Genomic DNA, 19,005 nt, shown 5'->3' on the forward strand with positions numbered 1-19,005 from the left:
ATAATGCTCAAGTTCTTGTGTTTGCCCTGGGAGGGAACAGTCCTTTTAACTCTAGGCTGTTCCGTGGGGGAGCGGTCCCTTTAACTCCAGGCTGTTCCCTGGGGGAGTGGTTCCTTTAACTCCAGGCTGTTCCCTGGGGGAGCGGTCCCTTTAACTCCAGGCTGTTCCGTGGGAGAGCGGTCCCTTTAACTCCAGGCTGTTCCGTGGGGGAGCGGTCCCTTTAACACTCTGCCTCGGTTTGATTTCCGGTTCCCTGGTAACCCTGAACTACAACGCCCGGCATCCTCCGCGTCGGCCACGCATGCGTGCCTCTCTTTTCCTTTAGGCCGCGGCCGTGCTGCCGCTTCCGAGTTTCGCTGGATCCCCGGCCGGCATCAGGTAAAGAGCTTTCACCCCGGTCCCTCTCACTGGGAGTGCACGGGATCAGTGAGGGAGGGACCAGCTCCCTATGAGGACTGGGACCGCAGGCAGGCTCTCCCAACCGGGGTGGAGGGATTACCTGAGCAAGAGGGGGTAAATGCCCAGGAGGTAAATACCCGGGCCGGGCTGGGCTTGGGGGGGGGGGCGGTGATAAATACCCTGGAGTTAAATGGGGATCAATACGGGGATAGGGGTAAATATCCAGGGGTTGAATGGGGGTATTTATCCGAGAGTGTTGAGTAATAACGGGGGTGGTAAGAATTGGAGGTAAATACCCCGGGGGTGGAATGGGGGTGGGGGCTGTGAAACAGCCAAGAGTCTGGGAGGGTAATTGTTGGGGTTGTGGTGGTGGTGGTGGGGGGGGGGGGGGGCGGGGGTCGGATCAGTAGCCGGGGGAGGTTGGGGGGGCTGGGAGCCCAGGGAACCTCGGATGGTGTTGGAGTGGGTGTGGGGGAAGGGCATGTGGCGGGGATTAAATACCAAGGGCTATGGGAGGTTGTAGATACCAGGCGGAGTGTCTGAAACACTCGGGGCCGTCGTGTTAGTGGGGGGAGGGGAGGGGATGGTGTAAAGGTGAAGCGCACAGAGGGGAGAGTGAGAGTGAGTGAGGAGTCAGTAGCCTGGGGGGTGAGGCGAGGGGGCGAGGGGAGAAGGCGGGTGCGAGGGGCTCGGTAGCTAGGGGAGAAGGCGGGTGCGAGGGGCTCGGTAGTCGGGGGAGAAGGCGGGTGCGAGGGGCTCGGTAGCCGGGGGAGAAGGTGGGTGCGAGGGGCTCTGTAGCCGGGGGAGAAGGTGGGTGTGAGGGGCTCAGTAGCCGGGGGAGGAGGTGGTTGTGAGGGGGTCAGTAGCCTGGGGTGGTGGGATGTGGATGTGAGGTGGTCAGTAGCCGGAGGATGGGGGGGGGGGGGGGGTGGTGGGGGGGCCGGAGGTAGGAGTGAGGTGCTCGGTAGCCGGGGGAGAGGGCGGGTGTGAGGGGGTCGGTAGCCGAGGAGGTGGGTGTGAATTAGTCAGTAACCAGGGGGTTGGGGGGCGGAGGTGGGAGTGAGGTGTTCAGTAGTCAGGGGGTGGTAGGTGCGAGGGGCTCAGTAGCCGGGGTAGAAGGTGGGTGCGAGGGGCTCAGTAGCCAGGGGAGAAGGTGGGTGCGAGGGGCTCAGTAGCCGGGGGAGAAGGTGGGTGCGAGGGGCTCAGTAGCTGGGGGAGAAGGTGGGTGTGGGGGGCTCAGTAGCTGGGGGAGAAGGTGGGTGTGAAGGGCTCAGTAGCAGGGGGAGAAGGTGGGTTTGAGGGGCTCAGTAGCTGGGGGAGGAGGTGGGTGTGACGGGGTCAGTAGCCTGGGGTGGTGGGACGTGGATGTGAGGTGGTCAGTAGCCGGGGGATGGGGTGGGGCGGGGGGGGTGCGGAGGTGGGAGTGAGGTGCTCGGTAGCCGGGGGAGAGGGCGGGTGTGAGGGGGTCGGTAGCCGAGGAGGTGGGTGTGAATTGGTCAGTAACTGGGGGGTGGGGGGGGCGGAGGTGGGAGTGAGGGGTTCAGTAGTCAGGGGGTGGTGGGTGCGAGGGGCTCAGTAGCCAGGGGAGAAGGTGGGTGCGAGGGGCTCAGTAGCCGGGGGAGAAGGGTGTGAGGGGTTCAGTAGCTGGGGGAGAAGGTGGGTGCGAGGGGCTCAGTAGCCGGGGGAGAAGGTGGGTGTGAGGGGCTCAGTAGCCGGGGAGAAGGTGGGTGCGAGGGGCTCGGTAGCTGGGGGAGAGGGCGGGTGCGAGGGGCTCGGTAGCCGGTGGAGAGGGCAGTTGCGAGGGGCTCGGTAGCTGGGGGAGAGGGCGGGCGCGAGGGGCTCGGTAGCCGGTGGAGAGGGCAGTTGCGAGGGGCTCAGTAGCTGGGGGAGAGGGCGGGTGCGAGGGGTTCAGTAGTCAGGGTAGAAGGTGGGTGCGAGGGGCTCAGTAGCCGGGGGGAGAAGGTGGGTGCGAGGGGCTCAGTAGCCGGGGGAGAAGGTGGGTGCGAGGGGTTTAGTAGCCGGGGGAGAAGGTGGGTGCGAGGGGTTTAGTAGCCGGGGGAGAAGGTGGGTGTGAGGGGCTCAGTAGCCGGGGGGAGGTGGGAGTGATGGGGTCAGTAGCCTGGGGTGGTGGGAGGTGGATGTGAGGGGGTCAGTAGCCGGGGGGCTGGTGGAGGTGGGTGTGAGGAAATCAGTAGCCGGGGGGTTGGTGGAGGTGGGTGTGAGGGGATCAGTAGCTGGGGAGGTGGGTGTGAACTGGTCGGTAGCCGGGGGGTGGGGGGGGGCGGAGGTTGGAGTGAGGCGTTCAGTAGCCGGGGGGAGGTGGGTGTGAGGGGGTCAGTAGCCGGGGGAGAAGGTGGGTGTGAGGGGCTCAGTAGCCGGGGGAGGAGGTGGGTGTGAGGGGGTCAGCAGCCGGGGGGAGGTGGGAGTGAGGGGGTCAGTAGCCGGGGGGGGGGTGGGGGGCAGGGGGCCGGAGGTGGGTGTGAGGGGCTCAGTAGCTAGGGGAGAAGGTGGGTGTGAGGGGGTCAGTAGCCTGGGGTGGTGGGAGGTGGATGTGAGGTGGTCAGTAGCCGTGGGGGGGGGGACGGAGTTGGGAGTGAGGGGCTCGGTAGCCGGGGGAGAGGGCGGGTGTGAGGGGGTAGGTAGCCGAGGAGGTGGGTGTGAATTGGTCAGTAACCGGGGGGCGGAGGTGGGAGTGAGGGGTTCAGTAGCCGGGGGAGAAGGTGGGTGTGAGGGGGTCAGTAGCCTGGGGTGGTGGGAGGTGGATGTGAGGTGGTCAGTAGCCGGGGGGTGGGGGGGGGGCGGAGTTGGGAGTGAGGGGCTCAGTAGCCGGGGGAGAGGGCGGGTGTGAGGGGGTCGGTAGCCGAGGAGGTGGGTGTGAATTGGTCAGTAACCGGGGGGTGGCGGGCGGAAGTGGGAGTGAGGGGTTCACTAGTCGGGGGTGGTGGGTGCGAGGGGCTCAGTAGTCGGGGTAGAAGGTGGGTGCGAGGGGCTCAGTAGCCGGGGGAGAAGGTGGGTGCGAGGGGCTCAGTCGCCGGGGGAGAAGGTGGGTGCGAGGGGCTCAGTAGCCGGGGGAGAAGGTGGGAGTGAGGTGGTCAGTAGCCTGGGGGAGGTGGGAGTGATGGGGTCAGTAGCCTGGGGTGGTGGGAGGTGGATGTGAGGGGATCAGTAGCCGGGGAGCTGGTGGAGGTGGGTGTGAGGGGATCAGTAGCTGGGGAGGTGGGTGGGGGGGGGGCGGAGGTTGGAGTGAGACGTTCAGTAGCCGGGGAGAGGTGGTTGTGAGTGGGTCAGTAGCTGGCGGGGGAGGTGGGTGTGAGTGGGTCAGTAGCTGGCGGCGGAGGTGGGTGTGAGGGGATTAGTAGCTGGGGTGGGGGGGGGAGGTGGGTGTGAGGGGGGTTAGTAGCTGGGTGGGGGGGAGGTGGGTGTGAGGGGGGTCAGTAGCTGTGGGGGAGGTCGGTGTGAGGGTGTCAGTAGCTGGGGCGGTGTGGTCGGTGTAAGGGGGTCAGTAGCCGGGCTGGGGGGGAGGTGGGAGTGAGGGCGTCAGTTGTTGGGGGGAGGTGGGATTGAGTGGGTCAGTAGCTGGGGGGAGTTGGGAGTGAGTGTCAGTAGCTGGGAGTAGGTGGGTGTGAGGGTGTCAGTAGCTAGGGGGAGGAGAGGTTGGGGGAAGGTGGGAGTGAGGGGGTCAGCAGCCTAGATTGGGCATAGGTGGCCAAATTGCTGCAATGTCCCCATGTTCATTAGTGGTGCCAATTTGTGCGTATCTTTAGACATCTCTCCGAAAAGAGTATGTGTACTTCTTAAAATCTACCTCTTCGGTCATCTGTCCTAATATCTCCTTATGTGATTTGCTGTCAAGTTTTGTAAATGCTCCAGTGAAGTGCTTTGGGATGTTAGGATATATTAAAGGTTCCGTATAAATACAAGTTATTGTAAAACCGATTGTCTGACAAATATTGTAACAATCGGCCGATGTAAATAGCATTGTCTATGGCAAGCCTTGAGCCTAATAACCCTAGATCTTTCAAATTTATCTGTGGCTATTTCGACACCAATCGTCGAGTGCATCTGTTCAACTTCCTTCCTATGTGCAGTACTTTACTTTTAAATCTATGTTAAAGATCATCTGCTGCTTGTGTGCTCCTTGAGGTATTTTAGTGAGCTCATGTAGTTAAACCTTGGCTCTTGTTTGAGATTTGTCAGCAGCTTTGACCAATTAACATTGAGCTTCTGAGTTGAAGTCACAGGCCCAGTTATGGCAGGGGTAAACAGGGATAGGGGAAGGCGTTTAGATGAGAAAAGGGCTTGGATGTGGTTGTAAGGGCTCTGCGGCATTAGCTGAAGAGGCAATGACTAGCAGGGATTGCTGAGTGGATTTTATGTCCGTGGTGATGTACATCGGAGTGCTGCAGTATGGTAAGGAAAGTCAATTTTCCATCTCTCAATAGTGAATTTGGGGACAAAAATTATTGCATTTTAAGGAAAAGAGCTTTGGTCAGTTTTGGCTTGAATTGGAAGCCGCAGTTATGCTGTTTTTCACTCCACAAAGTGGAAAACTGATATAATAACTGAGACTTACTTGCCATGTATTAGTAGGAGTGTTTTGGGGTGTCAAATTGGCATTCCTGTTTGTCGCCTGGTTCCTGTCTCCCAACATTCTGGGGGTGGCTTGGAGGCTGTGTGTAATGTTGTTAAAGTGTGATGACACCAGTTCCCTGGAGGAAGCACTGGCCAATAAGCCAGGACGTCTACTCGCAGCCCCAAGTGTTGAACAAAGTTCACCATGGTTCAACTTTTGCATGAGGATGAATGTTGTTAATTGTATAAATTAAGGTTAAATATAGACAGTTGGAGGGCAGTAATTGGATGATTACTTGAGCACATAAAATGAGGCACTTTGCCCCTTTAAGGGGCAGTTAATCAGTTAACTTGTTAGTGCATTTGTTTAATTGATGTATGCAAGAGAGCACAAAGAGACACTTAGGGGAGTTCTTGTGGTGCAATGGGTAGTGTCCCTGCCTTTGAGTTAGAAGCTCTGGGTTCAAGTCCTACCCCAGGATGGACCTGGAAAGTACATTCATAATATGACCAAACAGGTTGATAATCAACTTGTAAATCCATCCAACATATGTCAAAGGTAGGAGTTAAGAGCAGGAGAGATTCCTGGTCAGCCATGTGATGGAAAGAAAATAGGAGCTTCTACCATCACTATTCATAACTCCAGGCTACAATATGCATGTAAAAGAGTATGTTGTCATAGCAACTCGGGCTCCTGGGGCCCGGTGGGGGTGGGGGTGGGGGGTGGGGGGTGGGGGGGGGTGGTGTCAATTGGCTTAGTTGACTGGGTGGCCAATGTGGATCATGTTGGAGTCCACAGCATGGGGTTCGAACCCTGTTCTGCTGGGGTGGATTCGGCACCTGCTTCCTTGCCCTAGTCAGTACTCTACCTGTTTTAAGATTATCAGTCAGGCTTGCAGTGTGGCTCACTTACGCTAGTTAGAAGTTGCAGGAATGTGTCCAGACATTAAGCTTTTCTCAATTAAACAAAAGCATGGGGGGGGCAACGACTCCCTGGTGGAAGTTGTGCTGCTGTGGGTCGGACTTGCCCTCGGGCAGACAACTCAAGAAGAAGACTACAGCAGAGGTACGCAAACAGCAGCTTTTGGGTTGTCGGGAGCAATCGAGACCTCAGTGATGCAACACAGCTAACTACAAATCAACCTGCAAAACCTTCCAATAGTCCTATGACAGGCAGTAAGAGCGGGAGAGTCATTTGGTCAGCCAAGTTGATGCGGAGTGGCACCCCTCAAGCTATAGCCTCTGGTAAACCTAGCAATGGAAACAGATGTAAGCATGTGCTTTGTCTACCTCATGACTCTATAGACACGAGATGCCTTCTAAGTCTAAGAGAATGGTATTAAGAGACACTTATTGACACCTATGGGAGAAGAATTAGTAGCTGTACACTTGTAATGTTTCACTCTGACTAAATCTAAAACTGAGTAAAGATTGGCTTCTGGTCTCCTACTTCACCAACTGGCTGTCAGGAGTTTAATAAATGTAACATCAGTAATATCAATTGAGCCTGAAATTCCAGCACAGGAGGAGTTAATTGTATTTGGCAAATGGGCTCTGGCTGAGGTGTTGCCATCAGGGAATAGTTGTCCCCCTGCTTTTGTTCAACTGAAAAAAATGTAATGCCGGGACATATTCTTAATGTTTGCAGAGGACAAGGCCCTGGTGTATGAATATATGTGACTTCTAGCAAGAATAAGTGAGCCACATTGCAAGTCTGACAATCTTAAACAGGCAGAGTACTGACCGTATTCAACCAACTTGTGGTTCTAAAACTGAGTATTAGATGTAACTCTTTCGAGTACAAACACGTTTCCATCTGTTCCTATTCAGATGAAGTTACCTTGGTTCATAGTTTGCCATGGTGAGATTTGAACTCATGATACTCTTTTTTGAGTAAACCTGTTTCCATCTGTTTCAGATGAAGTTACATTGTTTCATAGTTTGCCATTGTGAGATTTGAACTCTTGATCTTAGGGTTACAAACCCAGTACCATAACCACTTGGCTATCATACCAGAACTTATTCCACAATTGGACAACACTTATTGATCAACCACTGATGTGTTATGAATGACACTAACAACCAATTTAAGTCAGGCTCGCAATGTAGCAATGCCTTGACCAATCAGAGTCCACTTGCCAACCAATCAGCACCCTTTTCTCATGCAGTATGAATGTTGTTCCCTGTGAAATTTGGTGGTATTGCGTCTGTCCTGATCAGTGCAAGATGAAAAGCTTCAATAACGTGCCTTTTTTTTAGCAAAACTCAAAATCTGTACTACCAAATGCCTTGTATATTCAGCATCAATTCCTTACATTCTGTGTAGTTGCCCTATAGTTATTTAATTATTTTATTCATTCTTGGGATGTCAGCATCGCTGGCTAGCCTGCATTTATTGCTCATCTCTAATTGCCCTTGTTCAGAGGGCATTTTAAGAGTCGACCACATTGCTGTGGGCCTGGAGTCACATGTAGGTCAGATGGCAGATTTGCTTCCCAAAGGACATTGGTGAACCTTTTTAAAACTTAATCCCATTTGTGCTTTGAATAGCTTTTCCTGCCTGTAATTTTAATCTTGAAACTTTGGAAAATTATGTTTTGTGTCTTTCAGTCCTTTTCTCAATGTACATAATTTATTTCCTTGAACTGCAATTTCCACCCCTCTGCCCACCCTCATAACCTACCTAATTTAATGCAGCCTACCGCATTTGGCCACAGTTTGACATCTCCTAATCTGATGTCATGAGCAGGTTTTGATGAATGTCCAAATTATTTGCAGCTTTAGAGAACACAATTCTGTATCTCTTGGACACTCCATTGGCTACATCTCGCCAGTGTGAGAACCATCCATTTGGCCAATTCTGTACCTATGCTGTCACTTTATCTTTGATACCATAGGGCTTCAATCTTTGCATTGCATCTCTAAAGTGAGCACTTCATGAAATGTTTGGAAAACCTCAATGTACCACATTCACTTTTTCAACACACTGCCATTGCCTTAAAGAAATTGACTTGTTCTTCATAGGTCCCTGCTGACTGACCCAAACCTTTTCAAATTCTCACTGATGTTAGCCCTGGCACTTCCTAGTAGTTTAATAGGTTTCCTACCATCAATGTGAGATTAACTGGATTTCAGGTATCCCGATTATCCCTTTGTACAATGGCACAACCTTTGTCATTCTCTAGTTGTTTGGTGCAGAGCTGATTCTCAATGGATTTTGGTGGGCGCCTCTTGTTAATTTACTGAAGGGTGTAAGCAGTCAATTTAACTATTCACGATAACCCTGCATGCTCAGACTGATAGGTGCGACCTAATTATTCAGCATGTGTTCCACTGGCATTTTGTTTTCATTTGTTTTATTTTGGATCAGGGTTTGATGTCACAGATTTGGATCATTGGTGTGACATTACAATGTCTTTTTAGGGATTTCTTTTAACTGAGCTGTTTTGTATTATGTTTCAGCCAGTTGTTGTGGTGAGGATCTCCTCCCACCTCATTGCTATTTGTCATCATGGCTGACACAAGTGACCTGGACCATCAGATAGAGCAGCTAATGCGTTGTGAACTCATCAAAGAAAGTGAGGTGAAAGTGCTGTGTGCCAAAGCCAGGTATGGAATTAAGCAGAGTATATATAACCTGTTGAAGGATTGGTGGGGAGTGAACTACTTGTTTACAATTTAAATTTTGTGTTTAAGCAATGGTAGCGTTGCACACAGAATGTGTTTGCAGCAGGAGGTTGAAACATTTGCAATTAAAATGAATGAGTCTTATGTTTGAGTTTTGAAATCCAGGAAATCATCCAGGCGAAGGACAACATTCTATGTTTAATGGAGGTAAGGATCTGAGTGTTTAGGGTTTTATTTAACCCTGCAGTTTAAGGTCACTTTGACCTTGGAGAGACCTGTCCCAGCACTGCCTGTCGGTGTTCTGAATTACGCAAATTAAATGAGCATCGGAACAGGTGTTTCAATCATGTAGATCCTTGAGCCTGTTAAGCCATTCAATTAGATCATGGCTGATCTGCACCTTAATTCTGTTTACCTGTCTTGGTTCTGTAACCTTTAATACCCTCGCCTAACAAAATTCCTATTAATTAAAAATTTCAGTTGACTTAGTCACTTGACCTCAGCAGCTTTTAGGTGGGGTTGGGGGAAGAAAGTTCCAGATTTCCACTCCTCTTCGCATGATCTCTCCTCTGACCTGGTTGCTAGAGGCAGCCTCAAACCTCAAGCACAAGGTTTCTGGTCCAAACCCTGGTCTGTGCTGAGGTAGCTGATCTGAGTTTTGAGAAGCATGCTACAGTTGACCTTTGTCAGCAATGTGAAATCAGCAGGGCATCCACTCCTGACTGCCGGTCAGTGACCCAAGCAGGAAAATTTACCAAACTCCAGCAGGATGAGCTATGACTACCATGGTTTCCACAGTTGATTAGCCTATCATTATTTTCTTTCTATCCCCCCACTACCCTGGCCCATCAGTGCTTTCCTTTTAAGCTGGAATTCAGTCAGGTGGCCGAACCAGTACTCTGTTTGCACGATTGTGTAATACATGCATAGGCCTCTAGAATCCTGTAGATCTTCAAGGTCTGTTTCTATAGCAACAGTTTATAGATTCTGTGGCAAGACTACTGAAGATAATGTCTCAATGTAATTAAGCATCTCAAAAAAAGACAGCTTATGTTTAGTAAAATTAAGCCTTTTAAACTTTTAAAAACAATAGACTACACTCTGCTGCTTGCTATTTATAATATTAACTGTGTCTCACCTGATGCTTCAGCTACACACTGTGGTATTTTAACTTAAAGTTGATACTTCAAACAGTGGACCTCTTGTTTTAGCTCAGAGTTTTATGTGATGAATGTACAGTTAAACTGCAGCATAGAATGGCAAATCCTCTGGTATCTTTAAAGATGAAATGATCCCTGTTAACAGGTAAATTAAGGCAGACTTGCATTGAAGGAGAACCCTTTCATGACCTCAGGACACCCCAAACAAAGCACTTTCTAGTCAATGAAGTGTAGATACTGTTACAATGTAGAAAATGTGATGGCCAAAATTGCACACAGCAAGCTGCCATAAACTGCAGTATGATCAAGTCCAGATCATCTCTCTCGAGTTGGTAGAGGAATAAATATTGGCCAGGAATCTGGGGGAAACTCCCTTGCTGTTTCTGAAATTGTGCCCTGGAATGTTTTAAGTACACTTGCAGATCAGTAATCAGCTGCTGTAACATTCAACAGTGTGCACTCTGCTCACTGGCATTTCTAGGAAATGAGAAAACCATACTCTGATTTTCAGTTTCAAAAAGAGTAATGCCTAATCATGAGGTTTTTGTTGGGATATGCAACCTGAGTGTACAAGTTGTGAGATGCCTTCTAGTGCAAATCGCTGGGGGCTGGAAGTTGTCTGTTTACACCATTTAGAGCATCAAATGGGTTGTGCAGGGCAAAACTGCTGAGGAGAAACTGGATGGTGGATTCTGCAGCTGCGGAATTGCGAATGTGTACATGGACTGCTGCAGGGCCTGTTGTTTTCCTGTATCATGCACCAAGGTGAGACCCAGTGAACCTTCAATAAAATTGTGTTTCAGTTGCTGACTGCCAGCTGGAACCCATGGGGATATCTGAATCCGTGCCTCTTTCACATGCCCTTGTCTTACTCTGAGACAGAATGGATAAATGTGTGGCAGAAGATGTTCAATGTGTGAGGTCATTCATCCACTTTGGATCTGAGACACATCGCATCTTCGTGAGAAGAGACTAGGAACTAGTCTGAGTGAGTGCTGTTGACCGCATCTTACAAACTACTGCCCCATCTTCAACCTCCCTTTCCCCTCAAGTCAGTGAATGTGTTCTTGCCTCCCAGATCCACGCCCATTTTGCCTGCAGCCCCATATCTGAATCTCTGCAATCACGTTTCTGCCCTTGCCATAGCACTGAAATGGTCTTTATTAAATTCATATGTTGTCCTATGTGTCTGACCATGGTAAACTATCTCATCTCCTCCTCATTCTTGACCTGTCTGTGGTTACACCAGCTTCCTCCAATACCTCTCTACCATTGCTGAGATAGGTGAGACTGCCCTCACCTTCCATTCTTATCCAATCTGCTTCCATTCTTATCTATCCAATTGTAGTTGGAAAATCGTCTACAATGGACATTAAGGGATATGAAGAAAAGCAGGTAAATGGAGTTGTGGTGTACAGATCAACCACGGTCTCATTCGATGGCAGAGCAGGCGCACGAGGCTGAATGGCCTTCTCTTGTTCCTTTGGCCAATCCTCTTCTCTCTCTATCTGCTGTTTCTTGTTCCCATTCCTGCTCTGTTGCTACCCTGTGGTGTCATAGCCTGTATTTCATCCACTTTGAGTTCTTAACTGGCTGTGTAACTATTATGGCATTAGTTTGGATTTGATTTGGATTACCTGATTAGATTTTTTTTTTGTTCATGTTATGTGGGCGTCACTGGCTAAGCCAGCATTTATTGCCCATCCCTAATTGCCTTTGAGAAGGTGGTGATGAGCTGTCTTCTTGAACCACTGCAGTCCATGTGGTAGAGGTACACCCACAGTGCTGTTGGAAGGGAGTTACAGGATTTTGGCCCAGCAACAGTGAAGAAACGGTGATATATTTCCAAGTTAGGATGGTAAGTTGCTAGGAGGGGAACTTCCAGGTGGTGGTGTTCCCATCTATCTGCTGCCCTTGTCCTTCTGGATGGTAGTGGTCGTGGGTTTAGAAGGTGCTGTCAGAAGGGCGAGTTTCTGCAATGCAACTTGTAGATGGTACACACTGCTGCCACTGTGCGTTGGTTGGGGAGGGAGTGAATGTTTGTAGATGGGATGCCAATCAAGTGGCTGCTTTGTCCTGGATGTCAAGATTCTTGAGTGTTGTTGCAGCTGCACTCATCCAGGCAAGTGGAGAGTATTCCATCACACTCCTGGCATATGCTTTGTAGGTGGTGGACAGGGTGCATCTATATCACATGGACTGCTGCAGTTCAAGAAGGCAGTTCACCATCACCTTCTTAAGGGCAATTAGGGATGGGCAATAAATGCTGGCCTAGCCAGCGATGCCCAAATCCCATGAATGAATGAATGAAAAAAAAACATTTGTCAGGGCCCATAGCCTTTGCAGTGTCCAGTGCCTTCAGTTGTTTTTTGACATCATGTGGAGTGAATTGATTGGCTGAAGACTGGCATCTCTGATGCTGGGGACCTCCAGAGGAGGCCAAGATGGATCATCCACTTGGCACTTCTGGCTGAAGATTGTAGCAAATGCTTCAGCCTTATCTTTTGCACTGGTGTGCTGGGCCATCATTGAGGATGGGGATATTTGTGGAGCCTCCTTTTTTAGTGAGTTGTTTACTTGTCCACCACCATTCGCAACTGGATGTGGCAGGACTGCAGAGCTTAGTCTGACCTGTTGGCTGTGGAATCGCTTAGTTCTGTCTATCACTTGCTCCTTATACTGCCTGGCATGCAAGTTGTCCTGTGTTGTGGCTTCACCAGGTTGACACCTCATTTTTAGGTGTGCCTGGTGCTGCTCCTGGCATCCCCTCCTGCACTCTTCATTGAGCCAGGGTTGATCCCCTGGTTTGGTAATGGTAGAGTGGGGGATATCTCAGGCCATGAGGTTACAGATAGCTGAGTATGATTCTGCTGCTGCTGATGGCCCACAGCACCTCATGGATGCCCAGTTTTGAGTTGCTAGATGTTTGAAATTTATCCCATTTGGCCTGGTGGTAGTGTCACAACACAGTGGAGAATATCCTCAATGTGAAGACGGGACTTTATCTCCACAAGGGTTGTGTGGTGGTCACTCTTTCTGATACTCATGGACAGATGCACCTGCGGCAGGTAGGTTGGCAGGTGTCTGCAAGTTCCATTGAATGAAAGGTTAGTAAGCTGAATTTGAAAATAACATTTCCCTCTATTGATTGGAGGCACTTGGATAAACTGGAAGCCTGGGTGGGCCGGGGGTAGCGAGGGGCGGGCCGGGGCACTTGTGAATTAGACCAAGGACTTTACATGACTGGGTCACCTGGACCAGTAATAACATAAAAGGGGAAAAGTTTTGGATAGTAACTGAAGCAAGGCAGGAGTTTGTAAACTCTGCCAGTAAAATACAGAGTAAGCAATTAGAAGCTGGAAGTATCATTACAGACCTCAGTAATTCACTTGGTTTCCCCTTTGGTTGCTGTGGTTTCACCCAAATAAATGGGCCCATTGAAACTACCTTATTCCAATTGGCCAGCATGTAAATAGATTAGGTTTTACATCTTGAGGTCGTGAAGAGATTGACTTTTGACTTACCACAGATGGCGTTGAAAGAAAAGCAAACCCTGTTAATACAGTGTGTTAGTGACCGCTTGTCTGTAATTGTGAGAGGAGACATTCCTGTCAGTACAGTATTATTGACTGAATTGTTCCCCATTTATTTTTTCTTCCCACCCCCTCACAACACACACTTTTAAAATAAAATTTGGTGAATCCTGTACCTGTTCATGATGCTGTGCTTCCTGCTGCTTGGCTTTCTAGTGGGGACAGAATGCGCATTCAGTTGGTTTAGTTTGTAGTTGCTAAATGGCCATTTGGATAAGAAGCTCAAAATGTGCTCATTGGCTGTGGAACTGCACCCCCAGCACCCCCAGCCAAACCTTTGGAGGAAGGGTACGAGTAAAATATTGAATAAGAAAGCACCTCTGATCTGCTGTGGCATGCCTGTCTGTAGTTGGAGGCATGGATTTCCAGGCTAAAGTCCTGCTACATTCACCTGTCTCACTACCACAACAGGTGGAAAATGCTGTCATGTATATGAGATTACTTTGCTGCTCCCTGGAGGCAGAGCTGACACTGCAACGTTAGACACAAAAAACAAAAAATGCTGGAAGAGCTTAGCAAATTGGGGGAAGTGCTTGAAAAGGGAGTTTGGGCCCTTGGACGGTAAGGATGGGGGAAGTAAAAGGGCTGCTCCTTTACTTCTCCCCTTCCTCACTGTCCAAGGGCCCAAACACTCCTTTCAAGTGAGGCAGTGCTTCACTTGCACTTCCCTCAATTTAGTCCACTGTATCCACTGCTCCCAATGCGGTCTCTTCTACATTGGAGAGATCAAACGCAGACTGGGTGACCGCTTTGCAGAACACTTTTGGTCTGTCTGCAAGCATGACCCAGACCTTCCAGTTGCTTGCCATTTCAGCACCCCATCTTGCTCTCTTGCCCACATGTCCATCCTTAGCCTGCTGCAGTGTTCCAGTGAAGCCCAACGCAAACTGGAGGAACAGCACCTCATCTTCCGATTAGGAACTTTACAGCCTTCCGGACTTAACATTGAGTTCAACAACTTCAGACCATGAACTCTCTCCTCCATCCTCACCGCTTTTTGATCCCCCATTTTTCTATAAAAACTCAGCAGGTCTGGCAGCATCGGCGGAGAAGAAAAGAGTTGACGTTTCGAGTCCTCATGACCCTTCGACAGAACTAGCTGAATCCCAGGAAGGGTTGAAATATAAGCTGGTTTAAGGTGGTGGGTGGGTGGGTGGGGGGGGTGTTGGGGGGGGTGGTGGTGTGGTTGTAGGCAAAAGCAGTGATAGAAGCAGATCATCAAAAGATGTCACAGACGGCAGAACAAAAGAACACGTAGGTGTCGAAGTTGGTGATATTATCTAAATGAATGTGCTAATTAAGAATGGATGGTAGGGCACTCAAGGTATAGCTCTAGTGGGGGTGGGGGGAGCAGAAAAGATTTAAATTTAAAAATAATGAAAATAGGAGGGAAAAAGAAAAATCTATATAATTTATTGGAAAAAAACAAAAGGAAGGGGGAAGAAACAGAAGGGGGGGTGGGAATGGAGGAGGGAGGTCAAGACCTAAAGTTTTTGAATTCAATATTCAGTCCGGAAGGCTGTAAAGTGCCTAGTCGGAAGATGAGGTGCTGTTCCTCCAGTTTGCGTTGGGCTTCACTGGAACAATGCAGCAAGCCAAGGACAGACATGTGGGCAAGAGAGCAGGGTGGAGTGTTGAAATGGCAAGCGACAGGGAGGTTTGGGTCATTCTTGCGGACAGACCGCAGGTGTTCTGCAAACCAGGTCGCCCAGTTTACGTTTGGTCTCTCCAATGTAGAGGAAACCGCATTGGGAGCAACGAATGCAGTAGACTAAGCTGGGGGAAATGCAAGTGAAATGTTGCTTCACTTGAAAGGAGTGTTTGGGCCCTTGGACGGTGAGGAGAGAGGAAATGAAGGGGCAGGTGTTACATCTTTTGCGTGGGCATGGGGTGGTGCCATGGGTGGGGGTTGGGGAGTAGGGGGTGATGGAGGAGTGACTGACCTCTACCTCGCGGAGGCTGAGCGTCAACTCACAGACACTTCCTCCCACCTCTCCCTGGACCATGACCCCACCACTGAACATCAAGCCATTGTTTCCAGGACTGTCACTGACCTCATCTCCTCTGGGGATCTTCCTCCCACAGCTTCCAACCTGATAGTCGCCCAACCTCGGACGGCCCGCTTCTATCTCCTACCCAAAATCCACAAACAGAACTGTCCCGGTAGACCGATCGTGTCAGCTTGCTCCTGCCCCACAGAACTCATCTCTCGTTATCTTGACTCCCTTCTCTCTCCCCTTGTCCAGTCCCTTCCCACCTACATCCGTGATTCCTCTGACACCTTACGTCACATCAACAATTTCCAGTTCCCTGGCCCCAACTGCTTCCTCTTCACCATGGACGTCCAATCCCTCTACACCTCCATCCCCCACCAGGGTGGTCTGAGGGCCCTTAGCTTCTTCCTCGAACAGAGGCCCGAACAATCCCCATCCACCACTACTCTCCTCCGTCTGGCTGAACTTGTTCTCACACTGAACAATTTCTCCTTTAACTCCTCTCACTTCCTCCAAATAAAAGGTATGGCTATGGGTACCCGCATGGGCCCCAGCTATGCCTGTCTCTTTATGGGGTATGTGGAACATTCCTTGTTCCAGTCCTACTCCGGCCCCCTTCCACAACTCTTTCTCCGGTACATCGATGATTATTTCGGTGCTGCTTCGTGCTCGGGACTTGGAAAAATTTATTAATTTTGCTTCCAATCTCCACCCCTCCATCATTTTCACATGGTCCATCTCAGACACTTCCCTTCCCTTCCTTGACCTCGCTGTCTCAATCTCTGGTGATAGACTGTCCACCAATATCCATTATAAGCCTACCGACTCCCACAGCTACCTTGACTACAGCTCCTCATACCCCGCTTCCTGTAAGGACTCCATCCCATTCTCTCAGTTCCTTCGCCTCCGTCGCATCTGTTCCGATGATGCTACCTTCAAAAACAGTTCCTCTGACATGTCCTCCTTCTTCCTTAACCGAGGTTTTCCACCCACGGTGGTTGACAGGGCCCTCAACCGTGTCTGGCCCATCTCCCGCGCATCCGCCCTCACGCCTTCTCCTCCCTCCCAGAAACATGATAGGGTCCCCCTTGTCCTCACTTATCACCCCACCAGCCTCCACATTCAAAGGATCATCCTCTGCCATTTCCGCCAACTCCAGCATGATGCCACTACCAAACACATCTTCCCTTCACCCCCACTGTCGGCATTCCGTAGGGATCGTTCCCTCCGGGACACCCTGGTCCACTCCTCCATCACCCCCTACTCCCCAACCCCCACCCATGGCACCACCCCATGCCCACGCAAAAGATGTAACACCTGCCCCTTCATTTCCTCTCTCCTCACCGTCCAAGGGCCCAAACACTCCTTTCAAGTGAAGCAACATTTCACTTGCATTTCCCCCAACTTAGTCTACTGCATTCGTTGCTCCCAATGCGGTCTCCTCTACATTGGAGAGACCAAACGTAAACTGGGCGACCGCTTTGCAGAACACCTGCGGTCTGTCCGCAAGAATGACCCAAACCTCCCTGTCACTTGCCATTTCAACACTCCACCCTGCTCTCTTGCCCACATGTCTGTCCTTGGCTTGCTGCATTGTTCCAGTGAAGCCCAACGCAAACTGGAGGAACAACACCTCATCTTCCGACTAGGCACTTTACAGCCTTCCGGACTGAATATTGAATTCAACAACTTTAGGTCTTGACCTCCCTCCTCCATTCCCACCCCCCTTCTGTTTCTTCCCCCTTCCTTTTGTTTTTTTCCAATAAATTATATAGATTTTTCTTTTTCCCTCCTATTTTCATTATTTTTAAATTTAAATCTTTTCTGCTCCCCCCACCCCCACTAGAGCTATACCTTGAGTGCCCTACCATCCATTCTTAATTAGCACATTCGTTTAGATAATATCACCAACTTCGACACCTATGTGTTCTTTTGTTCTGCCGTCTGTGACATCTTTTGATGATCTGCTTCTATCACTGCTTTTGCCTACAACCACACCACCCCCCTCCACTTCTCCCCACCACCGCCCCCCACCCCACCCCACCCCACCCACCACCTTAAACCAGCTTATATTTCAACCCTTCCTGGGATTCAGCTAGTTCTGTCGAAGGGTCATGAGGACTCGAAACGTCAACTCTTCTCCTCCGATGCTGCCAGACCTGCTGAGTTTTTCCAGGTAATTCTGTTTTTGTTTTGGATTTCCAGCATCCGCAGTTTTTTGTTTTTACCCCTTTTTTCTATATTCATTTTTATTTTTCAATTTTTATTTATTTCTTTTCCACTTATTTTCATTATTATTTTTAAAATTTATTACCATTTTATTCATTGTTTTATCCCCAGCTTTTTAGTCTATTTTCGATCTTTTCTCCCACCACTGTCCCCTCCCCCTCCCCACCCCCATTAGGGTCATCTGTCACTTTCCAGAGTGCTTACCCTGGTCCGGCCATTATCACATTCTACTTTTCACTCTTAATGTCCCCATCAGCACCACTTTTAGCCAGTGCCACCACTGTTAACAGCCCTTTGACTTTTTTTATGGCACCTTTTGCAATCTCTCCTTTGCCTCCAACTATCGCTGGCGCTCTATCCAGCTTCACCTGTTCCCCTTAAACAGTATATATTTCACCACATTTCTACTTCCCTTTAGCTCTGAAGAAGAGTCATACAGACTCAATGTTAACTCCGTCTTTCTCTCCACAGATGCTGTCAGACCTGCTGAGTTTTTCCAGCATTTTTTGTTTTTGTTTCAGATTTCCAGCATCCACAGTATTTTGCCTTTATCTTACTGCAACGTTAGAGGCTGGCTGTCATTTGTTCCCCTTTTTGAGATGGTACATCTACGAGTATCGCTGTTCTTGCCCTGTGCCCAAGGCCCAAATTATCTGCAGTGCTATCATGTCTCTTGCCAGCTGTGTTTTTCCCTCCCTGAGTATTTCCCATCTTTTCCAATTCACCTACAAGTCAGGCTGTTTGATGCTCTCTGCCCATTGGTCTTGTCTGTTTTATTCAGCTGGTTTTGTAGGTGCTTGAATCCAGCCTCTTAAACCTCTATAATCAAAATGTTTAAAGTAGCATTATCCTTTTCCTTGTTTTCAAATCTCTCTAGGGCCTCACCCTTCCCCTCTCCATCTCTGTAATGTTCCCCAGTCCTACAGCTCCTCCAAGTCTGGACTATTGAGGGTCCCTGATTTTAAGCATTCCATAAATCGGTGGCTGTGCCTTTAGTTACCTGAACCCTAATTTCTGGAATTCCCTCCCTAACCCTCTCCCTCTCTCTACCTCAATTTCCTCTGTTTAAGAGACTCCTTAAAATTTGCCTCTTTGATCAAACGTTTGGTCATTTGCCCTAATACCATCTCTTATGGCTCAATGTCAAATTTTGTTTAAAATGCACTAAAGAGTATTATTAATTCATTAGGTACTGTATTAATACAGGTTGCTGGCTAGACTAGGAGATAGTTAGAATCAAGAGTCCAACACTGGCCTCCAATTGAAATTGCAGCATATCTCGTGTTGTTTAATGTGCAGTGGGCTGTCTGTGTGTCCGTGTCTGCTGTTGACCATAGCTGAGCTCAGCAGTGCTTTAAACACACTAGGCGATGCAATATTTTAATTTATGGTACAGGGAACTCCACTTTATCCTACTCATCATAACCAAGC

The 19,005-nt window shown here is 49.5% G+C and overlaps 1 protein-coding gene across 6 annotated transcripts in view; it reads left to right on the top strand.

Moving 5' to 3' along the window:
- The first annotated feature begins 283 nt into the window (after positions 1 to 283).
- The window catches only part of LOC121285792 (serine/threonine-protein phosphatase 4 catalytic subunit), a 38,739-nt gene continuing 20,017 nt past the window's right edge, over positions 284 to 19,005 (top strand). Inside the window, exons 1-2 of one of the 6 annotated variants that reach the window (XM_041202611.1) lie at positions 284 to 378; positions 8,434 to 8,580. In XM_041202611.1, coding sequence (XP_041058545.1) covers positions 8,483 to 8,580 — 98 coding nt within the window. In that variant the 5' untranslated portion in view covers positions 284 to 378; positions 8,434 to 8,482. Of the gene's footprint in view, positions 379 to 408; positions 529 to 4,669; positions 4,810 to 8,433; positions 8,581 to 19,005 lie in introns of those variants that run through there. The other 5 variants (XM_041202612.1, XM_041202614.1, XM_041202613.1 and 2 more) reach the window with 5 other exon arrangements.

The sequence above is a fragment of the Carcharodon carcharias genome, chromosome 13 (genome assembly GCF_017639515.1).
Source record: "Carcharodon carcharias isolate sCarCar2 chromosome 13, sCarCar2.pri, whole genome shotgun sequence".
In the NCBI taxonomy this organism is placed as follows: domain Eukaryota; kingdom Metazoa; phylum Chordata; class Chondrichthyes; order Lamniformes; family Lamnidae; genus Carcharodon; species Carcharodon carcharias.